We start from the raw sequence: 22,466 nt of genomic DNA on the forward strand, positions 1-22,466 counted from the left end.
CCTAGCTGGCAGTGTTGTTAAAGGATTATCTGGCAAACACAGCTGAGGATACGTTAGGTTCGGAGTCATAGACGCTTTTATTGTTGCTGGAAGCTGAAAAGTCGGTCCTGAGATATCACACTTCTTTCCAGTCAGTATTATTCCGATGTTCCACAGTTCTAAGTGTTCTATTCCCTATGAATGTCCCTGCTTGTAGAAGATAGTGATAATTACCAGCCGCGCGGGATTAGCCGAGCGGTGTGAGGCGCTGCAGTCATGGACCGTGCGGCTGGTCCCGGCGGAGGTTCGAGTCCTCCCTCGGGCATGGGTGTGTGTGTTTGTCCTTAGGATAATTTAGGTTAAGTAGTGTGTAAGCTTAGGGACTGATGACCTTAGTAGTTGAGTCCCATAAGATTTCACTCATATTTGAACATTTTTTTGTAACTACCACTGGGTCATGTATGGTGTATATTCAGCGAGTATGTAGTGCGGACATCCTCCCTCACTTGTCTCCCCAAGAAACGGCTCCACCTGGCATTTCTCTATAGCAGTTTGGACTACAATGGAATGGTGTACTGTGATCTGCTCTGTTTGTTATCTAAATCTGGAACCTGAACATACCCATACCTATACTTCACTTTCGCTATGTCCATACCAAACATAAGAAGTATTATTCTTTGCCATCTGTCGTTCACTGAAAAGTAAAACACAGCCGCAAATTACTACAATAACAATTCGCCAGATTCTACACGCAATATCTGACAAATAATTGTTAACATACCACAAGAGTGAAAGTCATTCACACTTTATAATTTCCAGACCAACATTGTCCTTGGCATCCGTCAGCATCACTAGACTACCAGCCAGGAACCATACAGTGGTATAGTTACACGAGTGATCCATGACTTTGGCACACTCTAGAGCGAAATAAATAAAGACAAAAGAATTCATAATCTGTACATGATTCAGTTCACATACGCTCATTACTGTGGTACACGACATTAAAAATTCACCTAAAACAAATAACAAAAAATGGCTCTAAGCATTATGGGACTTAACATCTGAGGTCATCAGTCCCCTAGACTTAGAACTATTTAAACCTAACTAACCTAAGGACGTCACACACATCCATGCCCGAGGCAGGATTCAAACCTGTGCCCGTAGCAGCAGCGCGGTTCCGGAATGACGCGCCTAGTAGCGCTCGGTCACAGCGGACGGCCAAATAACAAAAAAAATTATTACAGTATACCTTCCTCTTTTTGTCATCTTAATGCATAGAGCTGTCTGCTTCACTTGAGTGTTACCTTCCCCTTGCTACCTCCTCACCAGTCTTCAGGTACTGACGCCTGTAATGGTGGTAAAGAGTCCAGCCCACCATGATAGGGCAAGATACACTCAATGTGGATAATTATTGTATGGGTAGGAATTTGTAGCTCCAGTTTCATCCGTGAGATCATCTCAACCACGTGGCATTGGTCTTGATAATGGGTAAAAGATTTTTTCGTCTTTCTCTTTCGGGTGTGTGGGTTTGTTAACATCACCTGCTGTCCAACATGGAATTCTGGTAACTTACAATTTCGTCATCTAATTCTGTTTGTGGCATTCCAGGGCTCTTTGCACCTGTTTCTATACCTTCCATAAAGTTCTGGCGAAATTCTGTAGTGAGTCTCCATTCCTCTCTACTTTAGGCTTTAATACTATTTTCTGGCTATCTACTACTCCGTATCGCGCATGTACTTTCTGCCACTCTGTAGTGGTGCTATCCACTTCGTATAATTCTGAACCATTTGACAGAGGTCGTCTGCATGCCCATGTGTTCTGCCTGCTGGATGAACTCAGTAAGCTTGGAATGTGGATCCTTCAGAACCAATAGCCATTTCAGTGACAGAAATGCACAGCCATGTGTATCATTGCTTGCATCACTTTACAGGACGAATTACTTCTCATACTTTGGAAAAATCAACACCATACCTATTGTCAACAATTGTTTTAATTTGATGTTCACATCCTTACACACTCATGGTTCTCATTAGGAGTGAGGCGTTATGCCATCTCTGCAAATTTCAGAACAAACTTTCTATAACAATTTGCTGAACCCAAAAAGTCTAACTCTTTCTCTACACGTGGTGTCCAAAATTCTGAATAGCTTTTACCAGTGTAGTGTCTGTTTGGGCTGCCTTATGACTGATCACGTGTCCCAAAGCTTTTAGTTCCTGTAGTATGAAGTAACACTTCTCTGTACTCAGTGTAGGTGTGTTGCACACAGCCAATTAAACACCTTCCTTAGCTGTAACACATGTTCTTCCATATTCTTCACAAAGATAATTATTTCATCCAGATATGCTGTATGTGTCCTTGGAGTGTTTTGCAGAGGCACGCTTCAATAAAAACGTTCTCTACAATTAACTAAACCAGTTACGAAAAATTTCCCCTCTGCATACACTTTAGTTATAATAACATTTACTGAGAGTGCTGCTAAGTAGCGTGGGGCCTCCATTGCCATGTAATGGTAGGTTACCATTCTTATTCCATGTCTTTCTATCATATGCCTTATTCTGACCGCAATCTCGTTCTTGATGCCTTACTATCCCTCATTTTCAACACTGCAACTCATGGCACTCTCGTCATATGTGGCCTGACCAACCACAATGGTAATGCTTGACCACGGCGGACTTGGGTCACTGTGTCTATTTCCTCCAATGCTGTTGCCATTCCTATGACTCCAGCTACTCTTTAAGAAATTTTGCCAATCTTTTCGTGATGCACTAAGTGACAACCCCCATAAAAATGCATCCAACGCTCTTTGTGCTGGCTCTTGCAGAAGAACCCTGTTATTGTCACCACATTCCATAAACTCATAAATATTGCTCTAAGTTTTCTAATCCTGTGCATCAAACTGTCAACTGACTTCATGATACACTGTTCTAGTGCTTCCGGTTATATCTACAACTATTCTTCCTCCTATATCACTGTAACAAGCCTGTCCTCAGAATTTCAAATATCTGTGCATTCCACAAATAAATGTGATACATCATGTATGTGCTCACACCTCCTACCAAAAGTAACTTGTCCATATGCAAAAATTGTCCCTGTGGTCAACTTCCCAGCTTTTCAGTTGTTAACAGGTTGTCTATAAATGCTAAGACATCCTCCCCCACTTAATCTAGAAAAGAAGAAACTAGCGTAGTGATTCAACATTTGAGCTGGGTACTGACATACTGGAGGAGGACCTGTTCTCTTGCAAGTCCGTGTTATCTGCCTGCATTTGTGCTTTTGGACTGCCTTCACAATGGTAAACCCGTGTACACCTGAAAAGCCTTTGTCTACAACAAAGGGAAAAATTCAGTAGGGAAGCACTTCCTACTAGTATTACCATTGCACTTTTTACTACAGACACTTCCAATCCTTAGGACTGAGTGCACCAAGTATGTGCATTCTCTACATTCTCTGGCGTAATGCCTAGGCATTATACATTTAAAACGAACCACTGCTGAAGAATGGACGCATGGAGTTTTGTGTCCGAACTGCTTACATCGTCTACACCTAATTAAGTGTGAACCACCGTCTGTTTTCTTAGTATGCCACCTGAAGTTACTTAAATCGCTGGCTGAGTCCAGGTTCACCAGTCGTACCTTCGACCCAACTCTCCGGTTGAGGCGATTATAGGTTGTCAGTGTAGTCGCATGGAAAAAGGTAAAAAAAAAAAAAAGGTTCAATTCCTTGTTGGTTACAATGTCTGTGTTTATGCAATAACTGTATAATCATAATACAAAGTCGTTCAGACATGCATGCCTATCTGAAGAGACAGACACTATCACTGAAGAATACAGCTGTGCTAAACATTACGAAATAGTTCCGAATTCTGAGACAATACACTGACATCAGCTGTTTGCGACATATGAAATTTGTGCCAGATCTGGAATCGAACTCGGATTTCACACTTATTGAAAGTGGTCGCCTTACTCACTCCAGCTGTACGAGCATGCCTCAATGACTAATCCAAACTTCCATATGTCACGTAGTCACAACCATTATACTCGCACATTCTGTGATTCCCGCAAAGGAAAACGAATAACATATCATCATTTTAGCACGATGAGCCATAGTTACAGTGTCTGTGTTTTATACAGTGTGTGTATCTTCACAGTACAAAATCCTTCGGCGGGCTAAAATGACAATACAATATTTGCGTCCCTGTGTGAGAATCACTAACTATGCAAGCATAAGGACCGTGGCACGTGACATACGGAAGTTCGGATCGGTCCTGCAGGCGTGCTCGGACAGCCCATGTGGTTAAGGCGACCGTTCGCGATAAGCGGGAAATCCAGACCCGAATCCTCGTCAGGCACAAATTTTCGTGTGTCACAAACGACTGACGTCAATGCATAGTCGCAGAATGAGTAACAATTTGGTGCAATTAGTTTCCACTCACCACGTTCAAATGTTGCAGATGATCACTGGCCTGCAACGTCACTCTTTCTTACTGGCTTTCATTTGACACCAAACGTAAAGATTTCGGGAGTGTAAGCACCATTAATAGTTCTGCCATAACTGCGTGTGTGGGATCTATGATTTGCAATCTGCGAGTACCCTGGCGAGTGTGGGATCCAGAGAGCTCAACAGAACGAGCTGCAGTGTGAGTACAGGTCCAGTTACTGGCTGAGAAGCAAGTATTCATCGTCCCTCTGGCCAGCTATGTAGCTACACGACCCCGCGTCCTGACAAGTTGGTCACAACGATTGCCACGGCTTGTGTAAATTCTGCCAACCACTATGGTGGATGGTGGTCTTGCAGTATGGTCTGCTAGCAACATACTAGCATCCGGCAGCAGGATTTTGTAGACAGCTCGCCTGCCCACCTCTCAAAAGGTTGTGAAATCCCTAATGTGACTGTTGCTGTAACAAGTAATCTTTAATATTTTATGGAAAACGGCAACGACCCACTTTTTATGTATTTTTATTTATGCCAGTAAGCGTTTCGGGCTGTCACCCATCTTCAGTTGGCGTTATACGTATTTCAGTCTGCACTTAGCACATCGTTAAAAGTATAATAATGTCCAACAACTGTCTTTCTGTTTCTTGTTGAATGGCCTTCAATTTTTCAACACTTTTCGAATGATTCAGTCCAAGTCTCCATGCTAAACATAAAAACTGGTAATACTCCCCATATAAGCTTTTCTTTGCGACACATAGAAAGCTTAGTTTTGAAACCCCTGTTTAGTTTCCCAGAATCACTCAACGACAATTTTACTCTTCCGTTGAATTTTTTGCTGTTCATTTGGGCGTTGTCTCCAGCTGTCATAAGTACGTTAACAGGACTCTGCAATGTCGATCTGACATCAATACGATCCTGTGTACGGGAGCTTGGTGGCTGTTACAATTGAGATTTCTAGAGTGCCAAACAAACAATAGATTTTTGGGGGTACTAATCCATTTCGATGTCATTCTGACTTTTCTGTTCTTGTTGGTTCAGTTCTTGCTGGAAGTACTTTGATGACTGTAGCTACTGTGTCAGGCAGTCATGCAGATTATGATGGTCTTTTCCACACAATGAGGCAAAAGATTAATGGTAATGAGTATATATTAGTATAAATTGGTATATGTTAACAATGAATTAAAGTGGGTCTTCCTTCTTGCAAGAAGGCTCGTTTAATCCCCAAACATGATTCACCACTGTTTTAGCATCTTCAGTAGTTTTTTCCTTTACTGTTTCTGAAATACATATGTACGAAATAATTCACATTAGGAAGGTATTGACATCATACTTTGTTGTTGTTTAGTCTACCTCTGTATTTCACTATTTTAGGGTTCCGCACCTCAATGGGCCAAACAGAAACCATTATAGGATCACTTTTCTGTTCGTCTGTCTGTTAAGCCCTCTTTTTCTCAGGAACGGGCAGAAGTTGAGATGTATGTGAAATACGTAGGTCTACAGCCCCTTGTTGATGTAAAACATTTAAGCTTCTAAGTCAAGCAATCAAAGGGTACGACAGTTCTTGTCACATATTTTGATCCTTGCAAACTCACTCATCAAAACCTATGAAGTAGAGTCATGAGATTTGGCAAGATCAAGTTTTCACAGCATGAGTAAAGACAAAAACCCGAAAACTGTTAATTTGTAATTATATCACATAAAAATATTTTTTGCTGTTAGCTGTTAGCCTGTCCGTCTATCGAGGCCCTTTTCCAGGAACGGGTGGAGGTATCGTTTTTAAATTTGTGTCAAATACTAAGGCAGACGATCCATTGCCGTTATAAAAAAATTAAGTTTCTATGAGAAAGCAATCAAAAGCTATGGCCATTTATGTCACAAACTTTGATCCTCTCAAACTCACTCATCAAAACCCATAGAGTACTTCCCACTGACCTAGTGTCATGAAATTTGACAAGAAGCAAGGTTGTACAGTGTAGGTAACGAAAAAATTCGTAAATTGTTAATTTTTAATTCCCATAAATAGCATAAATTTTTTTCCCCATTTGCTGTCCGTCTGTCTGTCTGTCAATCTGTTAAGACCCTTTCTTCTCAGCAAATTTCTAAAAAATTCTAAGATCTAAGGTCCCTTGGCGGTGTAAAAAATTTACGTTACTACGTCAGTGCAGTCAAAAGATACTGTTATTCGTGTCACATATTTTGATACTCGCAAACTCAATCATCAAAGCCTATAGATGAACTATCTAAATACAGAGGTAAGTTTGTAAAGAACCCTCGGAGCACGACGCCTACGTGCGCTTGTCCCGGTGTTTTTTTTTAAAAAAACCTTATGTGTGCCTTGTGGCTGCCAACAGAAATCAGCCACAAGTCTAAATTGAAAGATCTTTCATTTGCAAGACAGGTATGTCAGGACAACATCTGAATTGAAATTTTGTCCAGCACGTAGCCGTTAAACTACACAAGGTGCATTACAAGTCATGTTACACACTTATTGAGGTTGTAGGGGGGACTCAGTAGATCAAGTTTAACGTAGGAACCCATGTCCGAAAACGTCATCGAACGACGCTATAGAATGTCAAAGTAACAGGCGCCGGCGCCCGGTGATTCTCTTATCCTGTTACAAACTTTCTAGAATGATGGAGAAGAATAAATGTATAAATTTGAGGCATGGGTCCCTGTACCGGAAACGAACGAGGCGAAAATTATAGGCGAAAACCATTCTGATACTTCTGGCAATGGTATATATGTTGTGGTAATGTTGTTGCTCAGATTCTATGGTAGGCAACTTTCAGAGGTGGTAGGATGGACCAAAACAAGACGAAGTTTCAAGTAAGCATGGGCTCCAAAACGCATACCTTAAGAGCTATGGGCACTTGTTCAATAGAGATGTGTTTCACGGTAGTGAAGATGAACAACTGCTCATAGTTCCTCGGATATCACTTTTAGACTCCATGTTACTGGACATTTTTTCCTAGTTTTGGTCCATACTACCACCTCTGAAAGTTGCGTACCATACAGTCTTAACAAGAACAGTACCAGTATACGTATTCCACTGTCGGAGTTATAAGAACGGTTTTCGCTTATGACTTTCGACCTATTCGTTTCCGGACAGGGACCCTGTGGGACGGCGGGTGCAAAAGTTTGAATTATATATATATTTGTTGCCGTTCTCAACACAGGCTCTCATTTATACTTTTATCGTTCTCCATCATCCTAGAAAGTTTGTAGCACCGTCACGGAATCACCTATATATACATACAATAAAGGCGCCGGCGCTCTGTAACATCATTGGATGACGTTTCCGGACGTGTGCTCCTACGCAAAGCTTGATCTACTAAGTCCCGTCTACAACGTCTAGAAGTATGTGACATGAATTGTGAAACCCCCTCTATATTCCGGAAAAAGAGTGGTATATGCCACTTTTTTGACGCTTACCACTGCTGTAATTGACATGCCGTGAGCAGTACTTGGTTTTTATTTGCCTTCTGAATGTGTCGTTGGTATTGTTTTTATGTTTAAAATGATCTGTGGCGGTCTGTAAAATTGCGCGGTGTTTTGGTTTGGAAAATAATTTGATGTGATTTGCTATTCATAGATTGTGTTGCGGGTTTTTAACAGCATTTCGTTACCTTTTCACTTGCTCGCTGGTGAATTCTGACTGTTTGCATGTTGATATGACTCAGGCGTACTGTTTTACTGCACATTTATGTTTCAGATACGCTGTTAGCAATCGTTTGTTTTACTGTTATGTTTTAGACTAGCGGCCGTAAATTTTGAATTTGGTCCGAAGTGTTTTCATTTTGTGTGTTTGAAAAAGAGAGAGAGAGAGAGTGTGTGTGTGTGTGTGTGTGTGTGTGTGTGTGTGTGTGTGTTTGCCGCGTAAAACCAAGCAAAGGGGTCCAGCGCAGCGCGGCGTGTCCAGTTTGACGTTAAACCGCGCCACTCCGCGCACAACGAACAAGTTCCCCGAAGTGTCGGTACATCAAAGAAAATGGTTCGTTCATGTGCGGCTCTGCGTGGACGGTGTTCCTCAAATGTATAGTGGAACAATGTGTCTAAGCCACATCAATACAATAACACTCAGAATTCACTAATGAACGCGAGAAAAGGTAATGAAATGCTATTAGAAACACGCAACACAATCTATAAACAGCAAATAACACCAAATGGTTTTCCAGACCAAACTTCACGAAATTTTATCGATGTACATAGGTAATATTAAAAATGAAAACAATAACTGCAACAACATACATTTTGCAGGCCAATGAAAATCAAGTACAGTTCAGGGTGCGTCAGCTACAGCAGTGGTAAGTGGAAAATGTAAGAGCATATGTCACTGTTTTATCGGAGTATGTAGTTGAAAGCCTATATTGTAAACCAGAATTCAATTCAGATGTTTCTCTAACAACCCTGTGTCGCAAGGGACATGTTGTATTAATTTAGGCTTGAGGCTGATTTGTGTTGACAGCTACAGGGAAGTCAAAACGGTGAATTACATATATAATCTAAACAAGAAGGAAGTCTGATATCAACGTTTTCCTAACCTATCTAATTTGTTATATGAGTCTCACAGACAATAATTCATTGTTATCTTCTACAAGCACGGGAATAGAGCTTAAAATTCCACCATGATAGCATATACACTCCTGGAAATTGAAATAAGAACACCGTGAATTCATTGTCCCAGGAAGGGGAAACTTTATTGACACATTCCTGGGGTCAGATACATCACATGATCACACTGACAGAACCACAGGCACATAGACACAGGCAACAGAGCATGCACAATGTCGGCACTAGTACAGTGTATATCCACCTTTCGCAGCAATGCAGGCTGCTATTCTCCCATGGAGACGATCGTAGAGATGCTGGATGTAGTCGTGTGGAACGGCTTGCCATGCCATTTCCACCTGGCGCCTCAGTTGGATCAGCGTTCGTGCTGGACGTGCAGACCGCGTGAGACGACGCTTCATCCAGTGGCAAACATTCTCAATGGGGGACAGATCCGGAGATCTTTCAGGCCAGGGTAGTTGACTTACACCTTCTAGAGCACGTTGGGTGGCACGGGATACATGCGGACGTGCATTGTCCTGTTGGAACAGGAAGTTCCCTTGCCGGTCTAGGAATGGTAGAACGATGGGTTCGATGACGGTTTGGATGTACCGTGCACTATTCAGTGTCCCCTCGACGATCACCAGTGGTGTACGGCCAGTGTAGGAGATCGCTCCCCACACCATGATGCCGGGTGTTGGCCCTGTGTGCCTCGGTCGTATGCAGTCCTGATTGTGGCGCTCACCTGCACGGCGCCAAACACGCATACGACCATCATTGGCACCAAGGCAGAAGCGACTCTCATCGCTGAAGACGACACGTCTCCATTCGTCCCTCCATTCACGCCTGTCGCGACACCACTGGAGGCGGGCTGCACGATGTTGGGGCGTGAGCGGAAGACGGCCTAACGGTGTGCGGGACCGTAGCCCAGCTTCATGGAGACGGTTGCGAATGGTCCTCGCCGATACCCCAGGAGCAACAGTGTCCCTAATTTGCTGGGAAGTGGCGGTGCGGTCCCCTACGGCAATGCGTAAGATCCTACGGTCTTGGCGTGCATCCGTGCGTCGCTGGGGTCCGGTCCCAGGTCGACGGGCACGTGCACCTTCCGCCGACCACTGGCGACAACATCGATGTACTGTGGAGACCTCACGCCCCATGTGTTGAGCAATTCGGCGGTACGTCCACCCGGCCTCCCGCATGCCCACTATACGCCCTCGCTCAAAGTCCGTCAACTGCACATACGGTTCACGTCCACGCTGTCGCGGCATGCTACCAGTGTTAAAGACTGCGATGGAGCTCCGTATGCCACGGCAAACTTGCTGACACTGACGGTGGCGGTGCACAAATGCGGCGCAGCTAGCGCCATTCGACGGCCAACACCGCGGTTCCTGGTGTGTCCGCTGTGCCGTGCGTGTGATCATTGCTTGTACAGCCCTCTCGCAGTGTCGGGAGTAAGTATGGTGGGTCTGACACACCGGTGTCAATGTGTTCTTTTTTCCATTTCCAGGAGTGTATTATTATAAATTAGTACTACACCAACTTAATCTTCCTCTTATGTGCAAAGTCAACAAAAAAAGCGGGAGGTATTAGTGTCGGTGTGAGCCTCGTAATAGGTCTACGTCACTATGATATGTGTCTTCACAAACAGAATGCAAAAGGTTGTGCTGAATAACTCAGATAATGTCGGAAAGGTAGAAAATTTTCGTGACCAAGCTAAAAAAAAAATCACAAAAGGAGTACCGCAGGGTTCAATTTTGGGTCGACTCTTATTCATTATGTGTTGTAAGATGGCAAGAACTATGCCCCTTACATGAAGTAATTAAAGATCACCTAACTCACGTTGAGCGAACAGTAGTTCTGAACAAAAATGACTGACAAGGCACAATGCGTCATGTAGAGGGTATAGTATGGACGTATTGGAATAATTAATGTTGGGTGATGATTTTAAAGTAATTCACACAACATGAAAACTTTGTGGAAATGCGTCGATTTACTGGAGGCTAGTTTATCCCAGGGAAGTATTCAGAATTGACCGTGGCTGGCTGGGGAGCAGCAAAGGGAAGCGATAATAGGCACCGCAGGGCGGCTCAAGCTCTGAGAAAGTGCCTCCAGCTGCCTTAAGATGAGTGACAGTGAGTGGGTGGTTGACCCCATGCTGGTGTATGGGGAAGCAGACGGAGAACTTGTACACCTGTTGATAAATGTCCGTCGTCCCGTTTTCAGTGAAACATGCGAGAAAGCCACGCAATGCTACAGTGGAGCAGTCAACAGAGGCCAAAATATGTGTGTTCGTGACTATAGGAACTTCACGCTAAATTCACGGTCCGCAGAGTCTGAGGTAAATCAGGTGAAGAGCGACAGAATGAAACACGCTGGCCTCTGATGGGAACGTAGGACCAAGAAATTTGAAGTACTCTCCTGGGAGTCAGAATTCCGGAAAAATTGGTGTTTTGTGCAGACGCTAACCTTGATGGGTGGCCTGGGAGGAGCTAAATAGCAGAAGTTGAGAGGAAGGGAAATTTTGTGGGAGTTTGTTCACTTCCCAGAGCAGGCATTGGTCGGTGCTGGGAAGCAACACATAATTAACGCGCTGCAATTGGCGTAAGTGATTTTGCTGGAGTGGAAACCGAGGCGAAGAGCGGATTGGGAGAAGTCTCCATAGTGGTCTTCCGTTCCCAGCTTGCCTAGAGTGCGGACGTGGCATTCTTGACTCAGCTTGCCTGAGAAAGAGTGAGCATCTCTGCAGTTTAGGACTTAGCAAATGGAACGATTGATTTTGGAGATAGAAAGTTTCCGTTCAGCTATGTACTGAGCAAGATAGCTAGAAGTGAATAGACGAGCGCAGCCTTGCAGCACCACGAGGTCGGCCGACGTTCGCATAACGACGCCGCCCCGCCACGCTGAATTCGGTGATATTGCGCCCGCTCCCGCCACTGATTTATTTGTTGGATCAGGTCGGCAAAGTTTCCGCGAGGGTTTCATGGGCCGTGTATTGCAGAATTCTTCTCGTACTTCGCATTATGCCTGGGTCAGTCGATAGGAATTACTTTTGATTTATCGCGCTTTACTCCACGCAAACGCAATTTATTACCGCTGCCTGTTAGGAGAGTCATGTAACGTGATGATTGAAGGTCGTGAGTTAAATTAAATCTGTGCTAATCGACTGCATCTGTTTTTAATCAATTAGTGGAAATCCCAAGTCACTTTCTTAATGAATTTTATGTTCAACATTTGCATCTGGTGTTCAGTAGCTGAATGTAACATCAATGTGCACCCCTTTTTAATTAAAAGGGATCAATTCTGAATCAATTAATGTCAACAGTGTCACCACAGTTCAATCAGGAGTCACAGGGCCTTATTACTTTCTTTGCGTTATCTGACATTGCGGCAGTTTTGCACTCTCTGTTGATCTGTTAGTCAATTAACTGGGGTGAACACACGCCAAAGCCAGGTAAGTGACGGGTGGGGTGTTACAATATATATATATATACACTCCTGGAAATTGAAAAAAGAACACATTGACACCGGTGTGTCAGACCCACCATACTTGCTCCGGACACTGTGAGAGGGCTGTACAAGCAATGATCACACGCACGGCACAGCGGACACACCAGGAACCGCGGTGTTGGCCGTCGAATGGCGCTAGCTGCGCAGCATTTGTCCACCGCCGCCGTCAGTGTCAGCCAGTTTGCCGTGGCATACGGAGCTCCTCCATCGCAGTCTTTAACACTGGTAGCATGCCGCGACAGCGTGGACGTGAACCGTATGTGCAGTTGACGGACTTTGAGCGAGGGCGTATAGTGGGCATGCGGGAGGCCGGGTGGACGTACCGCCGAATTGCTCAACACGTGGGGCGTGAGGTCTCCACAGTACATCGATGTTGTCGCCAGTGGTCGGCGGAAGGTGCACGTGCCCGTCGACCTGGGACCGGACCGCAGCGACGCACGGATGCACGCCAAGACCGTAGGATCCTACGCAGTGCCGTAGGGGACGGCACCGCCACTTCCCAGCAAATTAGGGACACTGTTGCTCCTGGGGTATCGGCGAGGACCATTCGCAACCGTCTCCATGAAGCTGGGCTACGGTCCCGCACACCGTTAGGCCGTCTTCCGCTCACGCCCCAACATCGTGCAGCCCGCCTCCAGTGGTGTCGCGACAGGCGTGAATGGAGGGACGAATGGAGACGTGTCGTCTTCAGCGATGAGAGTCGCTTCTGCCTTGGTGCCAATGATGGTCGTATGCGTGTTTGGCGCCGTGCAGGTGAGCGCCACAATCAGGACTGCATACGACCGAGGCACACAGGGCCAACACTCGGCATCATGGTGTGGGGAGCGATCTCCTACACTGGCCGTACACCACTGGTGATCGTCGAGGGGACACTGAATAGTGCACGGTACATCCAAACCGTCATCGAACCCATCGTTCTACCATTCCTAGACCGGCAAGGGAACTTCCTGTTCCAACAGGACAATGCACGTCCGCATGTATCCCGTGCCACCCAACGTGCTCTAGAAGGTGTAAGTCAACTACCCTGGCCAGCAAGATCTCCGGATCTGTCCCCCATTGAGCATGTTTGGGACTGGATGAAGCGTCGTCTCGCGCGGTCTGCACGTCCAGCACGAACGCTGGTCCAACTGAGGCGCCAGGTGGAAATGGCATGGCAAGCCGTTCCACAGGACTACATCCAGCATCTCTACGATCGTCTCCATGGGAGAATAGCAGCCTGCATTGCTGCGAAAGGTGGATATACACTGTACTAGTGCCGACATTGTGCATGCTCTGTTGCCTGTGTCTATGTGCCTGTGGTTCTGTCAGTGTGATCATGTGATGTATCTGACCCCAGGAATGTGTCAATAAAGTTTCCCCTTCCTGGGACAATGAATTCACGGTGTTCTTATTTCAGTTTCCAGGAATATATATATATATATATATATATATATATATATATATATATATATATATATATATATATATATATATATATATATATGGTGAGTCACCTAACATTACCACTGGATATATTTCGTAAACCGCATCAAATACTGACGAATCGATTCCACAGACCGAACGTGAGGAGATGGGCTAGTGTAACTGGCTAATACAAACCATAAAAAAATGCACGGAAGTATGTTTTTTAACACAAACCTACGTTTTTTTAAATGGAACCCCGTTAGTTTTGTTAGCACATCTGAACATATAAACAAATACGTAATCAGTGCCGTTTGTTGCATTGTAAAATGTTAATTACATCCGGAGATATTGTAACATAAAGTTGACGCTTGAGTACCACTCCTCCACTGTTCGATCGTGTGTATCGGAGAGCACCTAATTACGTAGGGATCCAAAGGGAATGGTGATGGACCTTAGGTACAGAAGAGACTGGAACAGCACATTACGTCCACATGCGAACACCTTTTTATTGGTCTTTTTCACTCACGCACATGTACATTACCATGAGGGGTGAGGTACACGTACACACGTGGTTTCCGTTTTCAGTTACGCAGTGGAATAGAGTGTGTCCCGATATGTCAGGCCAATAGATGTTCAATGCGGTGGCCATCATTTGCTGCACACAATTGCAATCTCTGTCGTAATGAATGTCGTACACGCCGCAGTACATCTGGTGTAATATCGCCGCAGGCTGCCACAATACGTTGTTTCATATCCTCTGGGGTTGTAGGCATATCACGGTACACATTCTCCTTTAACGTACCCCACAGAAAGAAGTCCAGAGGTGTAAGATGAGGAGAACGGGCTGGCCAATTTATGCGTCCTCCACGTCCTATGAAACGCCCGTCGAACATCCTGTCAAGGGTCAGCCTAGTGTTAATTGCGGAACGTGCAGGTGCACCATCATGCTGATACCACATACGTCGACGCGTTTCCAGTGGGACACACTCTATTCCACTTCGTAACTGAAAACGGAAACCACGTGTGTACGTGTACCTCACCCCTCATGGTAATGTACATGTGCGTGAGTGAAAAAGACCAATAAAAAGGTGTTCGCATGTGGACGTAATGTGCTGTTCCAGTCTCTTCTGTACCTAAGGTGCATCACCGTTCCCTTTGGATCCCTACGTAATTAGGTGCTCTCCGATACACACGATCGAACAGCGGAGGAGTGGTACTCAAGCGTCAACTTTATGTTACAATATCTCCGGATGTAATTAACATTTTACAATGCAACAAACGGCACTGATTACGTATTTGTTTATATGTTCAGATGTGCTAACAAAACTAACGGGGTTCCATTTAAAAAAAACGTAGGTTTGTGTTAAAAAACATACTTCCGTGCATTTTTTTATGGTTTGTATTAACCAATTACACTAGCCCGTCTCCTCACGTTCGGTCTGTGGAATCGATTCGTCAGTATTTGATGTGGTTTACGAAATATATCCAGCGGTAACGTTAGGTGAAAAAAATGGTTCAAATGGTTCTGAGCACTATGGGACTTAACATCTGTGGTCATCAGTCCCCTAGAACTTAGAACTACTTAAACCTAACTAACCTAAGGACATCACACACATCCATGCCCGAGGCAGGATTCGAACCTGCGACCGTGGCAGTCGCGCGGTTCCGGACTGCGCGGCTAGAACCGCTAGACCACCGCGGCCGGCAACGTTAGGTGACTCACCCTGTATATATATATATATATATATATATATATATATATATATATATATATATATATATATATATGAAGCAAAATTGGTACTTTTTGCAGATTAGTATTATTATCAATCCCATTAGGGAGAAAGCAACTGAAGATTAGTAAATGATATTTTTCAAAGAATTCTTAAGTTGTTTTCTGAGAATGGACCACCCATAAATTTTGAGAAAAAAAAACACACTGCATTCAGTCCTGTACAACAAATAGAGTCATATCAATAACTGATGTAACACATGAGCAAGAGTCAGTAAATGGTGTAGATTGTTCCAAATTCTGGGGCATGTGTAGTGATGAAAACTTGAACTAGAAGAAGCATATCTCTGAATTTCTCAAACGGTTAAGTTCAGCTATTTTTGCTCTTCCTATAATTGCTAATCTTGGAAACAAACATATAAGCCTCATGACATATTTTGCATATTTCTATTCAGTAATGTCGTATAGAAAAAAGTGCTGATTGTACAAAAGCGAGTAGTAAGAATAATATGTGGTGTCTTACTATGGACGTCATGTAGGTACCTCTTCAAGGAGCTAGGCATTTTAACTGCACCGTCACAATACATATTTTCGCTAGTGAAATTCGTCATAACTAATCCATCACAATTTGAGAAGGACAGTGATACCCATACCTACAACACTAGAGGGAAAAATCACCTTTATTCCCATTGCTAATGCGGTCAGTGGCTCAGAGAGGAGTTCAATGCGCAGCAGTAAAATTTTTTGATCATATGACCAATAACATAAACTGTCTGACAGATAGCGAAACAAGTTTTAAATCTAATTTAAAATCATATCATATCATTGACGAATCTCTGCTTACAAACTGGTAGCCATTAAAAAACACTTGTTTAGAAGTGTAGTTGCATGAGTAGGAATAAAATGGTAATGTGTTGATTAATGTTAACTATTCATGTAGGGGAAAGTGGACGAAAAAGACATAATTAAAAGATCATTGGAGGTATGAATTAAACAACGCCTTCAGTCACAACTTTTTCGTGTTTTATTAATCACACGACGCATTTCGGACCCTGTGGGTCCATCGTCAGGTGTAATTTGTCTCAATACATGTTTTATTTCTTCTCCTGAATGAGACAAATTACACCTGATGATGGACCCACATGGTCCGAAATGCATCGTGTAGTTAATAAAACACGAAAAAGTGGTGACTGAAGGCGTTGTTTAATTCTTACCTCCAATGTTTTGAATACAGTCACGTTTTAAGCTGCAAAATAAGGATAAAATTAAATTTAAAAATGTTAATTATTTCTCACAGTCCATGTATGCCAATTAAAATTATATAAATGCAATTTTACTTTAGAGTGAGGTTTCTAGAGTAGCATGTCATAAAGAAATTCAGTGTAAAATAATTAGTTTCACTATGAATTCATTATTTCAGAAATGTTGTCAGCATGTCATTCTGGACTACCTTGTGCGGCTAAATGATACACCTTTTCATTGGGGAGAGTTATTCCTTTTTTTTACTACTAAATTACTAATGTAAGGATAAATTACAGAATGAACATATATCATGCCTTAATTAAGAATTAGAACTGTAATCCTAACAAATTAACAATGTGAATTCGTTAGATATACCAAAATTTATGGCAAATTATTTCCAGGAAATTAGAACCTTACCACTCAGCTATAAAAATACTATTTATTGTTGCTAGTTACCGTTTTAATTTCTAATAGGCTTTTTATGAACAGACACACTGCGTTTCAGCAATCGATAAGCTACGTGATGGAGCAGTGCAAAAACAGCATAGCCCAGTGTCATTTTACCTTCTTCAGCACAAACGTAATCTTTGGTCATAAGATCGAAAACTAACAAACACACAATCAAAATATTGCTACAGATCTAAAGATTTACTTTTGTAAGATATCCGCACAAATAATCAATACTGCACAATTTTAAAAGTTTCTTAACAGAAATATTGGTATATTTAACTTCGAAAGTAGTTTCCCTCGTCTCACCCCACCAAATGGGAGCAGAAAATGATTAACGGCAAAGTATAGCCACCACAAGCAATCGAGTAAACCAAACACTATCATTCTGCCAGCTGCCAAAGTTAAGAAAAAACCGCTACGTCGTTTTGCCCTTCTGTGTCATTTTGGGCCACTTTTCCCTATATACATCCTATAAACTGACTCGTTCCACATCATTTCGATAAAATATTCGCTCAAATGATCTATGCAACGTGTAACTAAGTGGCCTACTTTATTTGCTGCCACTCCTAGAGGGACTCGCAATTGGTACTAACGCGACGTGTTGTTGTTTAGATGTCATCTGTGGGGTCGTCCGGCGCAGTTTCTGGAAGCAGAGTACAAGGACAAGCAGGGCCGAGTACATCGAACGCGGCTTCTGGTGTCAGGGAGCTGGGGGGTGGCTCGCCACCTCAACTACACGTTCGAGATCCTGAGCGCCCTAGCGTGGTCGCTGCCGGCGATGGGCCTGGGAATTCTGCCGTTCCTGTACGTGATCTTCCTGACCCTACTCCTGGTCCATCGGGTCTACAGGGACGAGGAGAAGTGTCAGCAGAAATACGGGAGCAGCTGGCAAGCCTACTGTCGTCTGGTGCCCTACCGCCTGTTGCCGTGGATTTTCTGAGCTTCGCCGCTGCGGCCACCGCCGCCAGCGTCATGCACCAGCTGGAGGCCACATTAGAGGAGGTCGAGCTGGAGGAGGAGGACGAAGATGATGACTAAGCTGCCCAATCTGTGTCCGGTAATCAAATGATGTCCGCCACCAAAAATGGAAAACTGCTTTAGAAAAATTATGCACATTAAGTGACTAATTTTCTCGCCCACAGCAAGCTACAAAAAACGCCCCCAGAAAAATGAAAAACTGCTCTAGAAAAATTACATACGAAAAGTGTCTAGGTCCCTATGTTGCAGCAAGCTACAGGAAGAAGGTTAACGGTAGAAAGAGCCGAACATAGCTCGCGATCGTGCTTCCGTTTATTGGTGCCCTGTGACGGAAAAACAGACTTTACCAAAAAGCGGAAATAAGGCACATAAATGAAAATCTGAATATTTTACTGTATTTTGAAAAAAAAGAAGATTTGGTATTTCGACATAAATATCGTATTTTCAGGAACAAGATCAGCTACCATTGCATTTTATACTACCACTTGTGTATAAAATTTACGTGGATAGTCAATAACGCAGTGTGAAATGTACAAAGCGGACCATAAATTTGAGACTTACTATTAACTACACACTTAGGAACTACATTACATATAGCATCTAATGATAGGCATCTGTCGTCTGCCTCACTGCACTTTAATAACGAGATATCCCGTTTTGTACGAACTGAATTTGTGACGAATAAAGCGGCCCAGAAAACCGCATGTGTGTTATTGTTTTTCTTTATACTAACGTAACAAAAATTGAAAGTTAATGTGTTATAATAAGATGTGGTAACAGAAAAAATCGATTTCTACTAGGATCTCTCAGTTATAAAGAGTGAGACATAAATATGACTAAAAGTTGCATTTAATATATTTGATAACAGCTACGAATCGAAGAGAACTGAAAAGGCATTTCTCAGACTAAAAACCTATTCAGTACTTTAGTTCCTCGATTGTTTCAAGCTAACAGCCGTCCGCGTAACAGCTTAAAGTAAAAAAAAAAAAAAAAAAAAAAAGAAAAGGAAAATAGGTCGTCGCACGATGCTTACCGGTAATTGAGACTACAGCAGCTAGAAATTTTTTCTGAACTATTTTTTTAATATTTCGATGTTTCCTGGTTTTATTAGTTACAAAAGACTGTCTTCAAACATCTCAGCATCTGCGAACATCATGTCATTAAAATGTGACGAGCGGAACACGTCTGTTACTCGCCTTCTCCCATCCATTCCTCAGTGGAAACTTCCAACACCATCGTAGCACGGTGTGTACTTTCGTAACTTCTTTGCAGTAATTAAAATTCGTTGTCAAAACTCTTATAACTATTACTAGCTAAGACTCCTCATCCTTAACTATTACGTCTCCTTTTAAGATTACCGTTTCTTAAAACCGTATCGATGCGACTGCTACCTAATCAACGATACTGCATACAAGTGCACTTTGTCGAACTGATTCGTGTTGGCTACTTTCGACCGATTTGTGAATTCTTTACGTTGTTGATGCACCGTTACCACTTCGTATTCTTCCAGCCCTATTCATTTCCTGACCGATTTTATTGTCATCAATTAGCCAACTGACAGGGTGGTAACGTTGCATTGCACTTTTGTCTCTCGAGGCTTAAATTTCACCATCATTCTAGCGCACAGTCGCCCACATAGGGAATGACACTTGCTGCTACACGATTGGCATCAGTTGGGCACATTTCTTCCCAGCCGACAATAATGTTTAGGCTTTCAATTTTTTGAAGTATTTCACTTTGGATGCAGTAGGCGTTAATGAAATGAAATCAAATGTGTTGAGAGGGCCTCCCGTCGGGTCGACCAGTCGCCTTGTACAAGTCTATTTAGTTGACGACACTCCGGCGAATTGCGTGTCGAGGAGGATGATATGATGAGGAAGACAACAGAGCAGAAAGTCCCCGCGCGGAGCTAATCTCCGACCCAGCCGGGAATCGATCCCAGGCCCCACGCGTGGCATTCTGCCGCCATGACCACTCAGCTATGCAGCCGGACAGCAGGCGTTAATAGGAATATGATTCAAAAAACTGCTCATGGTGAAAAGGGAGGTGGGATTGCTCCTTACATCTGGTCGTATCCCATCGGCGATCTAACAAGGAGACCGCACCTACTCGTCACCACCGATTTCGTCCAAGTTTATCGTGTATGCAGGGTTAGACTACAAATGGGAGTTCCAGATGGCCAGGCGTTTCGAAAAAAACGGCATTTTTGATGAGGCGTGAGCTATTCAGGTTAGCGTAGTTTCCAGGCAGCAGTTGGCACATCGGAAAGAATGCAGAACGGTATTCTGAGGGTCGTGAGGTTGTGTCCCAACGCAGAAACCCGTCTTTACTTGTTCAGTTTTTACGTTACACACATTGCAAATAAACGGGAATAATGCTCAATGTATTGAATTTAATAATATCTTCATAAATGGCCTGGAAAGAAAAAGAAAAGAAATCGAAATTGCGCATGATTTCCAAGAAAGAATTGTACTTACACCGCCCACAAGGACTCTGCATGTAATTTCCCAGGAAGGGTTTGCAATTAAAGCGTCCAGAAATTCGTATTCCGTTACTTTTATTTTCACATGAACAGTAGACTTCCCTGTTTTTCCGATGAATATCAAGCCTGCACGTGTAAATCATCAACTCTAAAGTAATAAAACAACCTAATTTTATATACGAAGTTCCTGTGTACACCTTACGTCCCCTTCCTCGAATTTATTTGCAAGCCCAAGTATTCGTTCACCATTCTTTTTCATGCCTTTTATGAAAAAATTAATAAATCCAATATATTGAGCATTATTTATGTTTGTCTGCAGCGAATGTAACGTAAAAATTGAAATCTTATGGCCCTCCCAATACCCTTCTGTACTCCTCCCATTATGCCAAGCTCTTTCTGGAAACTTTGCTAACATGAACGCCTCATGCCTCACCCAACCAGCACCCAAACTGCTATTTTTTCCAAACCCTTGACCATATAGAGTTTCAACGTCTCTCACTTTCATTTCTGGACAAACCCTCCATATACCATCAATCTGGACGAAATCGGTGCAGCGGGTGGACACGGCCCCCTTATAACTTTTCGCCTGTTTCCGCTCGCGGCCTGTTGTCACGTTATTGTTTCCTCACTCTACCAGCCTTCATGATTTCACCGCGAGAGTCACTGACACCTTAAGTGCAGAACTAATTATTCCTCTAATTTTCAGTAACACTTCTAAGTAGTAGTTGTATTTATTACACACACAGTAGATGCTAATATGTTTATGGATTCATAAATAACATGTAGTGGAATTCACAGCAGACGAATAAGTGTTTACAAATTTATAGCACGGAGCTCACTCAAATGCTGGAGTCACATTGTCGACAAATTACCTTTTGTGAGGACGTTATATCACCTTAACAGGGCGATCACTATTTTCAAACTCGCTAAGCATGAATAGAAGATTTGTTTATAAGAACTATAAGACATGACTGAACGTAAGGATAGGATTCTCCAGAGAACAAATATCAAGAACTGAAGTCGTTGCTGTTTGCTAGATGATACACAGGTTGGTGAATAACAGTCTGGAAAGTTGTTAAGGGTATTTCAGGATAGGTAGTGCTGAGAAATAATTGTTAAGAAAAAAATTGATAAGTTGCGCCGATTCCACGTTAATTGGCATTGAAGTCAGCTAATCACGCAGTAGGACGTAAATTGAAGCTGCCCGCCAGACAAAACTTGTGTTTGTTGTTCTCATAGTGTAGATGATAGCCCACGAGAGTGCTCAGCCTTGCTTCGGGTTCGATCCTTGCTACCGCCCCACGTCCAATGTTTGTATCACTCTCTTGTTCGTTTGAAGCAAACCAAACTAAGAATATGTTTGCCGACACCGTCTTTGGCGGGCCTCTGGAATTACACGCGCAACGACCTGATTGGCTAACTTCAATGCTAATTAACTCAGAAACGGCGCAACGTATCGATTTTTCAAACAATTATTCCTCTGCACAACCTACCCTGCAACACTCTTACAAGTTTTCAGACTGTTTCTCACTGTCCTGTATATCACCAAAAAAATTGCTAAACTTTAGTGGGCAAATGCCATTCCTGTCACCACATGGTCATTTACTGTAAGGTTTGAGGTAAAACAGTGTAAAATAATGCCTCTAAGAATCGTGGAAGTTTTGTCATATCTGTTTATGTAATATAACCGTTTGTACACTGTGTTGGAGG

At 43.1% G+C, this 22,466-nt stretch overlaps 1 protein-coding gene across 2 annotated transcripts in view; it reads left to right on the forward strand.

Moving 5' to 3' along the window:
* LOC126248022 (uncharacterized) overlaps positions 1 to 19,289 on the forward strand; it is a 140,465-nt gene extending 121,176 nt beyond the window's left edge. For both annotated transcript variants that reach the window (XM_049948613.1, XM_049948614.1), the window contains one exon: positions 17,909 to 19,289. In XM_049948613.1, coding sequence (XP_049804570.1) covers positions 17,909 to 18,236 — 328 coding nt within the window. In that variant the 3' untranslated portion in view covers positions 18,237 to 19,289. The remainder of the gene's footprint in view (positions 1 to 17,908) is intronic.
* The last annotated feature ends 3,177 nt before the right edge of the window (positions 19,290 to 22,466 follow it).

This window comes from Schistocerca nitens, chromosome 3 (assembly GCF_023898315.1).
Source record: "Schistocerca nitens isolate TAMUIC-IGC-003100 chromosome 3, iqSchNite1.1, whole genome shotgun sequence".
Taxonomy (NCBI): Eukaryota; Metazoa; Arthropoda; class Insecta; order Orthoptera; family Acrididae; genus Schistocerca; species Schistocerca nitens.